At 37.5% G+C, this 14,209-nt stretch overlaps 1 protein-coding gene across 3 annotated transcripts in view; it reads left to right on the top strand.

Moving 5' to 3' along the window:
• LRRC49 (leucine rich repeat containing 49) overlaps positions 1-14,209 on the top strand; it is a 49,423-nt gene that overhangs the window by 17,245 nt on the left and 17,969 nt on the right. For all 3 annotated transcript variants that reach the window (XR_005566784.1, XR_005566783.1, XM_027741792.2), the window contains exons 9-10: positions 2,969-3,116; positions 10,799-10,882. Coding sequence is in view for 1 of the 3 variants with exons in the window: in XM_027741792.2 (XP_027597593.1) it covers positions 2,969-3,116; positions 10,799-10,882 (232 nt within the window). In the remaining 2 variants the exon portion in view is untranslated. The remainder of the gene's footprint in view (positions 1-2,968; positions 3,117-10,798; positions 10,883-14,209) is intronic.

Raw genomic sequence — 14,209 nt, 5'->3', positions numbered from 1 at the left:
TAGTCTTGAAAACAAAATACAGATTGTCACTGTTATGTTGCTGTCCAGGTCAGCACTTTGTTGGCTTTTTCCTTTAGCAAGTATCTTGTCTGGCCATAGGGGAAGAGATGAATACAAGCTCATGTAATAGTTTTTCTTCATTTGGTTGCTGACTTGGAAACCCAAGAGAAGGAACATTCTTAGCCTGATAAAAACAGGACCATACCTTTTTTTCTCAGCAGAATGAAAATTTGTAAATAGGTTGTTAAATGCTTGAACAAAAGCAGTGCAAGGGGAATGAAAGGTTGGCTGTGGTAACACCTGTTTTCATCGGTAGTTTGGTGGTTAGAAATATGAAAAAATCCAAGTTTTCCTCTTTGACTGAATGTTTTTTGAACATACAGTTCCCTCTCAGGTGTTTTATGAGACTGTAGTGAGTATGTTGCCTTCCTTCTCTATTTCAGAGCTTTTCTCCTTTATGGAACATGCTTTTAAAAAGCAGAGGATAAGTGTTCCTGTGTCTTGTGTGTAAATGTGTGTCACTGGTGGAGGTTGAGCTTACAACACTCCAGAATGCTCTGCTGTTTAGTAATTGCCACGTTCTCATATGAGGCAGGAGAAGTGGGTTTGCATCCCCTCTGGCAGGGGGAGAATTGGTTGCAGGACTCTGAGCATGAACACAAGATGTAAACCTGATCTATTCTGAAAAGATTTCCAGGAAACACTTTTTGAGAATTTAGCCCAAATTCACACTTTGTTTCTGTGTTGCTGAAACTACCGTTGTAGCAAAACCATTTTATCTAAGAGGAAAGAAGGACAGGAAGGAGAGATGGTTGCCATAGTTTGGTGGGACTCCTGCAGGAGAAGGTCTTTTGGAAAGGGAAATCAGACATTTCACTTGAGAAGGCTGAGTCAGTCTGAAGCAGCATCATCCACAGCTGCTTTGTATTTCAGCAGCGGGTTAAGGACTCCTTTGTGGTGGACAGAGGCTGCAGAGAGCACTGAGACGTGGCCTCTGGTTCCCTCGGGGTGGTCACCACGTGGCCATGTCACAGCAGTCTGTGTGCTGGGAACAGACAGCAGCTTGGGTGTACAGTGTGTCATCTGTTTGGTGAGTGTGTCACACGAAAGCTTTACTTGGTTTAGGGTTGGGATATCACTGTGACAAGTACAGCATATTAAGTTTTCTACATGGAGTTTCTGAAGCTCTGGTTTTTTATGTGTGTATACAAAGATGTGAAAATGGTTATTTTGCACTACTGCTTTCTAAAACTGAGCTGCCTATAGGGCAGCTGAAAGTAGGATAAAACAAGCACATCTGTTTTGGCTCCAGAATGAATGTTCTGGTGTGTTGAAGCAGTGAGAATTTCAAAGCACAGCAGTATGTGTAAGTGGAAGGTCTTGAAAACGCTAGCAAGCTTTCAACTTTCCTGTCACTTCCTGAAGAAATTGTTTTTATTAAAAATCTGTAAGTCATATGTAATGGCAGAAGTACAGTTTGGTTAAATGTTTAGTGGGAAGTACTTGGAATAAATATATTTAATGCTTTTAAATATATTTAAATTTTTAAATAGTTTTGAAGACCAGAAATTTTCACGTTTGTCAGGCAAAATCTCTTCTTATTCAATGGAAATTCAGTTGTTTTATTCTAACATGTTTAGAAGTTTACTAAATTCTGTGTTATTTGGGAAGAATATCTTCCATCTTCAGGACATGTTGAGTATGTATTTTAAGTAATATGTCAGCCTAATCTTCCAAAAATGTGGTTCCAGGAGTTGTTTTCTGGAGAGGAAACTGAATCTCAAAAAGAAGCAGAAAATGATAATCAAACTTGTCACTTTAACCACATGTACAGGACACCCAATTCTTCAGATGTGCTCAGCACCCTCACTGCCCTCAGCACAGTCTGGACATAGTTAATTTTCTGTTGGTTTTTAGGTTGTTCTCATACCCTGAGCACAAAGGCAGAGTATCTTCCTCTTTATTCTGTCATTTTTTTGCTGTGTTCATTGGGGGTAGCATGCAGAAACTCCTTGCCTGCTGATAATTGCATGATAAAAGCAATTGCCACTTTATTCAGTGCCAGTCTGCAGTGTGAACCTCTTCAGCGTGGATGATTTCGGATCCCCGAGTTCAGGGCGTACTTAAGGTTTGACTTGGCTTAAGGCAGACTTGACTTTTGAAGGCCAAAGTGCACAAGGCTGGGTGCACAGTTGTACATTCATACATTGAAATCAACTTCTTAAAAGGTGTTGGAGAGTCTTATTTATTGCCACAACTGTGCAGCCTTTTTTAAATCCAGTTAAATAGTTCTCTGTCGTTTGAAAATGCTGTTCCTCTGAGCTGCTTTCTTTTCACATTCCATCATCAGTGAAAGGAGCATGACACAGGCTATACATTTCTAGATGTAAAATTTCTAAATTTTACCCAGGCCAGTTTTGTACTGGCAGGTAATAAAGCCCAGTGTTGTCTAAGAAGCCAAGTTGGTGCTGTTTGTAGACTGAACTCAGAACAATGTCCTGATCTGTTTTGAAGATAATATGCTTTTGTAGTTGTTTCACTTCCAATATTAATCATGTTGCAAACACCAAGGATCATTCTGTGGTGTTTGTGGTTGGCTTTTCTCCTTGTATTTTCCATGTTTTTTATGCTGCCTTGGATGGCAAATACACCTTGTATTATTTTTTTTGGAATATGAGTTGATATGTATCGTATTTTAGAGGGGGGTTTGATGAAACTGTGCTTCCATAGTTAACAAGTTCTCCTTATTCTGCATCTCTTTATTTATATATGAAGAGATAAACAAGTTTAACAGCAGCAGCTGTTGGTATTTCAGAATACTTATAATTGGATTTATCATACACAGTATTGATGGGTGGGGGTTTTTCAGTACCAGTAAATATTTGTTCTATCCTTAAGAAATAAAATCTTCCATCTCAAAATTCTTCTTACTCTATGACATTAAAACTTTAAACTTTTTTGGTTACAGTTTTGAGGATATTCTGTGCCTTGCTGATTCCTCATCTTTGTCAGATATCACCCTTGATGGCAATCCAATAGCTCAGGAGACATGGTACAAACACACTGTTCTCCATCATATGATGCAGCTCCGACAGCTAGATATGAAGAGAATCACAGTAAGAAATTTCTGTTTTCATCAAACTTAATAGATCCTTAAATTCAGAAGTAAAATTTAGGGTTTTCTGTGAATATATGTATATTGAGAATACATTTTATTTTTTTCTTAATTTAGCATGGAATTGAATGGTGCATAGGCATTACAATATTTAAAACTTTAACCTTTTTTCTTTAGTTCAGTATAACGTAAGGGTGTGGGTTTTTTACTTCAACTTAACGTGTATTTTGAAGTGCTAAAACTTTTCAGCAGTAAATACTGTGTGTTCAGTTGCCACGTGACGTGAGGGAGTCTGCAAAGTTTTTATTGTATAGGTGAGAAGGAGCAGCATATTCCTTCCAAAGGAATGGTCTGTTTGCCCTAAAATTGGTGTAACTGGTATCTTCTTTCATTAAGAGTTTCATTGGCTTCTTAAATCTGCCTCCCTGAGGAAACCTGGTGATCACACACTTTGTGTGCCTGTATTTCTCCTTTTCTTACCTGTCCTGCTCTCCCAACTCATTTGTGTTTCTGCTGCTCAAGTCCAAATAACCTTGATAAGGGAGAGAGGACTTGCAGACAACTAAGTCTCCTACACTCTGAAGGGCAATCACCAAGGGTCTTAGAATCACCTATTTTCCCTTTTAATAAAGGAATAGCCTTGCTAATTCTGTGTCTACTCAAAAGTGGTGTGTAAGCATGGCCTTACAAGAGAAATCTATCCAGCAGTAAGCAAGTGTTGCAGTGTTATCTTTTTTGACCACATACCTTATTTTAAATGCTCATTTGCTTTGTACAAAGGCTGTACTGCATTACAGCAGCTGTTGCTTTGCCATGTATCCTGTTGTCCTGCAGCCAATCCACCACTAGTATAAAATAGAGCCAGTTAGAATGTAAAATAGAACATGTATGTGGAAAACATGAATTTTAAAAATAAAGTGCTTGGGACATGAGAGGTTTTGCTCCCAGCATTGAAAATACTTAATACTTGTTTGCTCACAGATATTCTGTGTGTTGGGATTTTTTATATTTTGTGAATTTATACTGACTTAATTGAATACTTGGTAATTAGTTTGCTTTTAAAGGCATTATTTTGTCAGTATTATTTGAGCAACTTGATCACATAATGAAAATCTCTCTCCATCTTGCCCCCCTGCTCCGCCCTTCTCAAGAGGGGATGATCGTGGTAGAAATCTCAGTGATGGGAAAAACTGTTAGAAAGAGCTCAAACTCCTTTTTAGACTCTATGGGATCTGAATTGGGAAAAAGTTTTTAGAAAGGCACAGCCATGGGAAGAACTTAATCTGGGTTTGCACCTTGTTAAACATCAGAGAGTGAACCACAAAGACAAAAAGCCATAGAAAACCAGGCTTCACCACTTCTGCTGCTCATAAACTTACTTGTAAAAATAATGTGCTTTGCATTCTTTATTTGCCTTCTGGTTTTGAGCATTTTAACATTTTCCTCATATAGAGGGTGCTGTATATTTTCTCCAGTAAAAACTGTGTTACTCAGATAATCATATGACTTAAGACACTGGGATTTAGGGAAAAATAACAAGTATCCTGAGATGTGTGATAAAATTTGAGAGTTGACAATCTCAAATCCAGCTGTTCTGCCTCATAATGCAACATCCTGTGGCCACCACCTGTAAGGGTAGGTATTACTTGGAGGGGGAATGAAAATACAGCTTTGAGTATGTGCTTTTTCTCACTCAAGTAGTGAACCTAAACTCTAATTATATTTGGATCTTTTCTTCATTAACCTGAAAAGTGCCCAGATCATTTTGAACTTAAGTGTTGCTTTGTCTTGTAACAACCTGAGAGTTGAATGGTGGTGGTTTTTTTCTGACTAGGAATTCTTTGTTAACCTTTTCAGAAGATTTTCTGCTCAAGAGCTGAGTTTTATGCAATTTTTACTTCTGCTTTTAACTTTTACCTGCTGACTTCACCGGGACAGGAAAATTATTTCAAGAAAAAATAAAATCTTAAGGATATTTTCAAAACTTTATAAGAGATCTAGAAGCTTTATTCACATTGGGTTTCAAGAAGACACGTGCTCTTTGGTGCCAGGCCTTTTCCATAGGATTCCCTGGAAAAAGGGAACCTTGGTGCAAAAGTCTGGTGCTAACTGTCTCTGCCTTAGGGAACTGTTCAGAAACGTAGAGCTGCTATGAGAATCAAATACACTGCACTTGGAATAAAACATTTTTGCATTGTAATTGTTCTAATACTGCTTAAGTCAGGGCAGATTTGCCTTTATTCAAGGGATTGTGTGGTATTATGGCAACTCTTAAACCCTGACCCGTGAGGAAGCCAATGTTTTCTTAAGACATCTCATTGCTAAGCCATTTTTGAATGTAAGATTGAAGCTCTCAAACCACTGAGGCAGGAACCCAGTGGTGGTGGCATCAGTGGAGGTTACACACCTACACTGAGTTTCACTGTGAGCCCATAAAAACTCGTTCCTTGTCCACGCAAGAAGATGGTTTTCAGCTGAAAAATCTGTCCACTTTTTCCATGGAAATATTTTGCTTTCTTGAGCTTTGGTAGATCAGTCCTAGAGACTTAGAGACTGGGGAGGAGGCTGAATTACCATGGCTGGACTGATTCCTCAGTGTCACTTGTGTGTCTCTCAGCTTCACCTTCACCTCACCTTTGTTGCAGGGTGATGGGACTGGATGAACGTTTTCATGGAATAGGCTTGTGAGGTTGAAGTGCCTTACAGTCAGGGCAGGCTCGGGCTGCATTTGTAATTATTTACTTTGGTTAAAGCACTCTAATGGTTGTTTTTCTGGGCACTGAAGCTTTTTCAATGTGTTTTGCAGTTTGAACTCTTCCAAAAGGGGGCCTACCCAGTGGTGCTTTTAGTTTAGCTGTGACCAATCTGTTTTCCTCCACTCTTTGGTAAGAGTAAGCAAATATTGTCTGCAGACATGTAATAAAATATCAAAATATGAATGAAATGAGTACATAGTCCTTACTGAGGAGTTATTTAACAAGGAACAGTTGCTATTCATCACTTCAAATAGACTTCCTCAAAAGAATTTGCTAAGTGTATATATATTTCTACATGTGTGTGTAAATATGATACACAGTGCATATTTCTTTAAAATGTGCTGCGGTTGCCAAATTGAAAGACAAGCTGTGTCTCTTTAAAAGTAAAATTTTGCTTCTTTTCATTGAGGTTTTATAGGTTTTGGATGTCTAAAGTAAGAGAGCTGTGTTTGGTTTCGATTATTTGCTTAGACATTTCATTGCTGATCAGGGAGTAGGTTCTACTGCTTTATCCAGAGTAGAATTTGTTACTGTATTCCATCACCACCATAAAGTGTTCTGGGTTTTTTAGGGAAGGTTCCCTTTTCTTTCTTTCCACTGGAAAATAAGATACTTCAGGAACTTCTACAATCATTATTCTGGATCATAATTCTTTCTCTTTAATCAGGTCTTGTGAAAATATACCAACTTAATGCTGAAAGTAAAAACAGAAGATGTAGCTCATTGTCGAATCATTCTTTAAGTGATATTTGACAGAATGTTTTACCAATAATTTTCCATGGCTATATTTCTACTGGAACTATTCTTACTTCATTCCTGTTTAAAATCAGGTGTACAAAACAAAGAGCAGTTTGCCTTCTGCAAGTGTGAGCTGAATGCTGGGTATTTTAAGTGTACTGCGTTGGGTCTCTCCGTGCCTTGAAAGTGCAAAGTATGTTCCAGGCCATTCTTCACATTCTCCATGTGGTTTTGATTACCTAAAATAGGTTTATATCAAGTAGACTATAGCTGTTTCTAATCTACAGTACAATTATGTGAATAATTATAAGGTAGGTGTACTGTGGTGATCAAATGCTGCGTTGCCTGTGTGCTGACCCAGCACCTTCTTCTCCTGTCACTTGTGTCATTTGTTGAAAAAGAACTTGTTTGCAGAGTATTAAAGCAGCAGTGAGGACGAATACGTGCGTTCCACTGCGGTCCCTTTAGGATTCTCCCCAACTGTTCTGGAAGAGCAGCTGTTGGATGTTTCCTCCTGGAACAGCGGCAGCGATCGGGGTGTTGCGGTAGCGCCCCGGTAGCGGCAGAGGGCGCTGTCGGCTCATGGAATTCGCGTGAGCTCGGGAATAACCCCCTGGAAAGGCATCCCCACCTTGTCCGGCAAGGTTTGGTTTAGAGACAAAACAGCGATGGAGCGTAACAGCAGAACAGTGAGGGGAAACAAGGAAAAAGGGGGATGGCTTCAGCTCTTCTGAAATTCTTTCTAAAGGAGAAGTGATGATAGTAAAAACTAATTGTGGCAAGATTATCTAGGGGTTCGTTTCCTGACTTTTTCAGTATTCTGGGGGATTTTTGTGGTTTTGAGGGGGATGTGTTTTTTTAAGATTAATTAGGAAATGTGTATGGATTTGAATTCCATAAAAAGTAGATTTGACCCAGTTTACAGCTTCCTCAGGAGAGGAAGAGGAGGGGCAGGCACTGAGCTCTTCTCTGTGGTGATCAGTGACAGGACCCAAGGGAGTGTCCTGAAGTTGTGTCAGGGCAGGGTTAGGTTGGATCTCAGGAAAAGGTCCTTCCCCCAGAGGGTGGTCGGGCACTGCCCAGGCTCCCCAGGGCAGTGGGCACAGCCCCAAGGCTGCCAGAGCTCCAGGAGCGTTGGGATGATCCTCTGGGGCACAGGGGGTGACTCTTGGGGATGAGCCTGTGCAGGGCTGAGGGTGGACTTGATGATCCTTGTGGGTCCCTTCCAGCTCTGGGATTCTGTGGCCCTTGATCTTTATTCAGATTTTCTCTATCCTTGTGCCTTAATGAATAATGAGTTAAACTGGGGTGTATTTTATTTTTTGGCTGAGCTAAATTCTGTTAAAAATAGTGGGGTTTAAATGTCTGTAATTAGGATAAACTCTTGATCAAGGAAAAAAAGTCTTATTCAGCTAATACTCATTAGGTTATAATTTGCATTAGTTCATGTCAATCTTTGTATGAAGACTGTTGGAGGGAGGGTACTGAGCTGACTTCATGAGGGCAGTAGACCTTCGTGTATGGAAGACAGAGTCCTAAAGTACACATTTGGACTGGATTAAGGGAAAACTTTGAGAAGGAAGATAGAGTGGGAAGAGCTTTGTGGAAGCTGAGAGAACTGATTTAGGGAACTTTGTGGATGGTTACCTTAAAGCTTGGGGAAAAAAACACCAACAGGTTGTTTTGAAAGGAATAAAATTAATGAAGGCTAATTTACCACAGGTGACTGTAATTGTGTTCTCTAGTTTTCACCTACTCCAGCGAGAAACACAACACTACCTCAGTTAGTTTGGAGTCAGATGAATGACCAGATGTTTTCTGCCAAACAGAATGGATAATTTCTGCTTCCTCTTCCTTGGTGGGAAAATTAGCTGACGTTTCTCTTCATTCTACATATCAATTTTATATAATCAAACTTGTAGGGAACAAAAGACACCAACCCTTAATTTAAGACTTCTAAACACACTTTAACTCGTTTGATATATTCAGTGTATTGAAAAGTCATTAGAGAAAATGAAGACACTGAAATTGTAAAAGCTTGTTTCTTTAGGAAGCCCAGTTAAAAGCATAAATACCAGGTCAAATTGAGAGATTTAATTAAAAAATTAAAAATTCCCGATACAAATCTGTCTTTCTAGAGAAAGATATCACTAATGTAGTTTGGTAGTGTCCATCCTTTATTTTAAGACTTTGGGGTTTTTTACTGAAAAGCAAACTCTACATTGGAGTACATAATTGGAATGAACAGCTATCATGAGAACAATGTTTGCAGTTCTTGAAGTCTTGAATTCTTGAGGAAGAGAGTATTTTGCATTATTACTGATTATTCATATTATATGCAATATATATGATATATTATTATATATAATGTTGTGTTTTATTATGCAATATTAATAATTATTCATATTTGTGCCATGTTACCTGCATGGGGTTTGTGTCATGATTTTCACAGCTTGCCCCTGAACCTTCCCATTCAGGTGTTGAGTTTCATTATGTGGTATTTTGTTACATTGCCATCTAGAAGGCCTTTTGTACCACTGTGTGCTTTCATTTTATTATTTAGATACTGGTGATCCTCTTTTAACGTGCACTAGTGACCTATTGATCCTTCTAACCTGGATTAATCTGTAATTCTGTGACACTTCCTGCTTGGAAATACCCTGTTCAGGAATAACTGAAAATCCCAGTAGCCAAGGAGGCTGCCAGCAGAACTTTGCCATCCAAAGGCTACAAGTTGCTTTCAGAACAAGAAAAAAAAAAAAGTTAAATTAAAAAAAAAATTAAAAATTAGGCTTTCCAATTAATGTTCCAGGGAAATTCTTGCATACATTTGGGTTAGAGAAGCTTGCTCTGGCCAAAACCTCATGCCTTAATCTGCATTGAGGTACTCCTCTTGTTTAATACACGATATTAGGATAAAAAGTCATGGAGGAATGATTTGGAAATCTGTTGTTTAACCACTTTTCAGAGTGATGCTGAAACCTGTGGTATGTCAGTGGGTTTCAGGGGGACCGTACACAGATCAGGGTAGGTCTGTCACATGAACCAAACTTCTTGTGCTTGGAAATTGTTCTATGCTAAGTGTGAAGTTCCTGTTTTGTTTTCCCTTCCAGTAAGCACTCACCCATGTGCTTAGGGGTTCTTACAGTCCTCTAAACATAGCATGTTTTATTTATGTAGAAATTTTGACATATCAATTTGTCTTCGTGGTTGATGATGCTTTCAGTTCATTTTTTGTTTGTTAATTTTGTTAACACATAACTTTTCCAGAAAATGCAAAGGTTAGGACAGGAGCTTTCTATTTTGAGGGAAATGAAAACACTTTTCATATGTTCTGGGAAGACACTTTAATAGAAATGCCCAAATGGCATGTGAAGTAAATCAAAATAAGTTAAAGTATGCTTCCCAAATATTTGTGTTGGAAGGAATCTACACTTTTTACTTCATAGTGAACATTTCTTTTGTTACTTGGAAATTATATGTTCTAAAAATACTGTGCTGTGAGAATGTTTAAACTTCTGTAAACAACAGGCATCCAACCTAATATGGGGGTATTGCAGTATCAAATTGCTGTACCAGGAAAATTAAGCAACTTCAAATTCATTGTTTAGGAATCAATGGCTTTCTTCTTGAGACTTCTGCTTGATTAGGTAATAATATTGAGAAATAATGCTAATTATTTGTTCCTTTTCTTCTCAAGTTGCCTTGATGATTGAGAGAAGGCAACCCCTGGAAATAGTTTTTAATGATGCAAATTAGTCTTGGATTATGATTAAGCATAAATAGAACCCAGGTTTTTTGCTGCATGCCTTTTCTTGCAAAAAAAGTCCTACTAATTGCAAAATCTGCTACAAAGATACCAAGATGTATTGCACTGTTATATTTAAAAATGTTCTTTTTCACTGTCATACTCGCCATTTGCTTTCTACTTTTTCAAAGGCCTTTACAAATATTACTTTTAACTTGGGGTAGTTATCTGTTTATTCTGTATACTTCTATAGTTAATAATTTTATTGTTTTACTAATACTTAGAAACATTAAAATGATAAAAATTCTAAAACGGTATCGAAGTGAAAATTTACATTTCAAATACCAACACAAAACCATATTAATGATTTATCAGTAATTACTTTTCAGAACCTGATTAGTTCCTGCTTTTAGGAATTTGGTTTTTTGGTTTGACCTCCAGGAAGAAGAAAGACGTATGGCCTCTGTTGCAGCAAGGAAAGAGGAAGAAAGGAAGCGTGAAAGCCATAGACAGACCTTGCTTAAGGTATTTCCTATGGATGTTCTACAGATTACAGCAATAATTTGTCTTCTGATATTTTTGTTGCTGAAGATCTTACGTATCCCAATATGCCTCTGGTTTTTTTAAACTCTCTTTTTAGAGCTTGAACAGTGCACTCCATGACTGAAACTCTCTTCAGTCAAATAGGCAGGTCGTACTTCAGCAAAAAACCCCAGTTAAATACATGAGTGTGACACATGTAAATGGGGGGCAAACGTCATTTTCCTAAATGCAGAGTAAAGAACTTTTCCAGTGATTTCAAATTCCTTGAACTTGGTCTCCCAGTGTCAGGTGAGTGCTCTGGCTGCAGCCACGCAGGGTGTTCTGAAGTAGTTTTTCCTTCGTTCTTTCCCGTTGAAGTTGTTCCTTTCTGCAGAAGGAGTGAAGCTGCCATGAGAGCACAGCCAGACTCCAGCTGTTGTCTTTGTCAGGAGAACACTTCTCTTTATCTCCCAGCACAGCTGGCCTGGTTAGTGCTGACACATGAGATGGAATATCCCGAGCAGGAGAGACCGAGGTGCACTCCAGAATACTCTTTCTGGGGCTGCTGAATAATGAGCTGTGTTCCTAATAGGAGACCAAAGTTCAAGGATCTGAGAGCATCCACATTCCATTTGCTGCATGAATATCACCATTTGTCTCCAAATCATTCTCCTCTGGAGAAGAAAAAAGTGCCTGAATTTTTTTGTCATCCAGTAATGGCTATACTGAAAACTCTTTCAGTTTGGCAGTCAAACAAGCAAACAAAAATGTTCATGTATGCATATTAAGTTTCCTAGGTAAAATAATATTTCTGGAAGGGGATTAGACTGAAAGTAGTTGCAGGAGGCTGTAAGAAGTTTAGCAAATGTATATAACTCTGAAAAATAAAAAGACACAAAATGTATATTAAAAAATTATATAAGCATATTAAAAGTATTTTTAAATTATTTTTAAAATATAATAATAATATAAAGTATATTAAAACCACAAGTCTTAAAAAATCCTCAAGAACCTAAACATATGAATTGGGGAAAAAAAACCACTTCATGTCTAGTGCCTAAGAATATATTTTGATTTCCTATATATTTATATCCATATATATTTTCTGTTTAAAAAAAAACAACAATATAATAAAAAAGTCTTAGATACAGTTTTGGTTTTTTGAGGTGTTTTTTTAAGCAGTGTTGTGGTTTGGGAATTTTTGTGGGTTTGGAAATGTTTTTTTTCTGTAAGATAGTGATGTATGTAAAGTCTCTTCAGGTTGGAAGTGTTGGTGCCAGTTCTTAGTAGCACAAAGAAATGGGAAATTAGTAAATAATATTCACATGTGAACAATTTGTGCTGTTGGAAATATAACTGTGTCTCTGACTAGAAAAAAAAAAGTAGGTGTTTATTTGTAGTTCATGTTCTTAACTCTTGATGTCCCATTTCCTTATAGCAGCGGAATCGTTTGCTCTGATGGCATAGATTTCATGAGGCATTTTGCTAGTGGAAAATTCCCTTAGAAGAAAAAACTATTGTTAATGTGTAATGCCATTATTACTTGATTTCAGCATTAAATTGCAGTTCTTTTAATTTAATAAAGGTATATTTCTCATCTTCAAATAGTTAAGTGGCGTAAAGGCCAAATACCAATCTTTTTTGTATGATTTGGTGATTTCATATATCTTTCCTTTGTAAATGGGTCCTTATGATTCAGACTTTTTTCCCGTTCCACACATTTGCATTCAAGGAACAAATCTGCTCTTAGATACAATGTCCAGCACAAAAAGTCATGGACTACAAAATTTTCTTCAGAGTTCAATCTGAAGAAAATATTTAGAGAATTGTGTTCTGCAATTTTTGTTACAGTCACATTTCTCCAAACTTTCTTAAACTATATGAAGTGTAAATGAAATTCTAGGCCCTCATTCAGTAGCAAGCAATCACTGTTTTGCTGTTTGCACTGCATTGAAAACATTAATTTCATCGAGGTCATCTCTTTTTTTTTTCTCTTGTTGATACTTGTCTGCCCAAACAGCAGGGTTTCTTCATCTCTTTTTCCACAGTTTTTTTATTGCTTCCAACCCACTCTTCTGGTAAAGTTTGTGATGTACTTTGAAATGTATAGAGAATGTAATTCCTTTCCAACAGAGGTTAAACTTAATACTTACTGGAACAAGAAAAAGTTATTGCTAGCAGGATCTTCACACCTCTAAAATGTGCTCTTTGTGAAATGTGTTTTCAAAGCTCTGTAGGAATCCAGCAGCCCACAGCTGGGGGCACTAACAAAGAGCTGTACAGTAATTAAGGTGGTGAGGAGACCCTCTGCCTCAAGAACAAACAGAATTTTCTAAAGGTGTTTGGGAAAAAAAATGCTACTTCTTTCAACTTGCCCCACTTTGTTACGTGGAGCCCAGTCATCACTGAAGTTGGAAATGTCCTCTAACAGGACAGTGTCAGAACTCTCTGGGCAAATGGAATGGGAAATAGAGTTGTGAGCTCTTTAAATGGAAAAACTTCCAAAAGTAGTAGTTTTCATGTAGTTTCAGTTCAGTTCTAGACAATTATGGATGTGATTTTTGTCACTGTTTAAGGACTAGAAGCTCCATCATCAGTCATTGAAATGAATTGTGCTGTTTGAGGATTATAGCTGCAGCAGGAGCTTGCTCTTTGGTTAATCTGTTATCTTCTGGTTTTCAAAGAAATATTCATTTGTAGAGCTTTACACTTCATATTTCCAACACTGAGTAGTGTCAGGAACATTCTTGGTGAACTGCATTGCAGAAATGTCCAGAACTCACCCAGTGTGAAAGGAATTATGTAAAAATGTGATGGTAAGAGTCACATGTTACTTTTATAGATTAGAACCAGGACCATAGTGTCTATAGGTCATGCTTAATGTATCAAAAGTGTTAATTTCAAATTGTAAAATCAGAGTTACCCTGGTCCCCTGCCATTCTCCATAGACACATCAAATAAATTATCTTTTTTTTTTCCTATTTGATAAAAGGGACTATAATTTTGTGGTTAGTGTTGATATTTTTTTTGTGCATATAAACTTAATTTATGCTAAGCTCCCGTATAATATTTTCCTCTCAGAAATTCAAAGTCACTATTCAAATTTGACTGAGATGAATACATCAGTGAGATGACTTACTCTGAGAATTACATCTAGTTCAGAAAAAACAAATCAAGCTTTCATTTGTGAGAGTTCAGCTGCCAATCCATGAGTTCTTACAAAGCACCTTTTTCTTTATCCTTCTTAAAGGTTTCTGAGTTGACTGTAATAAATCATTCATATCTATATGATGCAATAGAACACCTCCTATTCTTTATATATAGGTGGTT

Source organism: Pipra filicauda, unplaced genomic scaffold (genome assembly GCF_003945595.2).
Source record: "Pipra filicauda isolate LSUMZ 115617 unplaced genomic scaffold, ASM394559v2 scaffold7_size6619720_pilon, whole genome shotgun sequence".
NCBI classification, from domain to species: domain Eukaryota; kingdom Metazoa; phylum Chordata; class Aves; order Passeriformes; family Pipridae; genus Pipra; species Pipra filicauda.
This window is presented reverse-complemented; position numbering and strand designations above follow the sequence as displayed.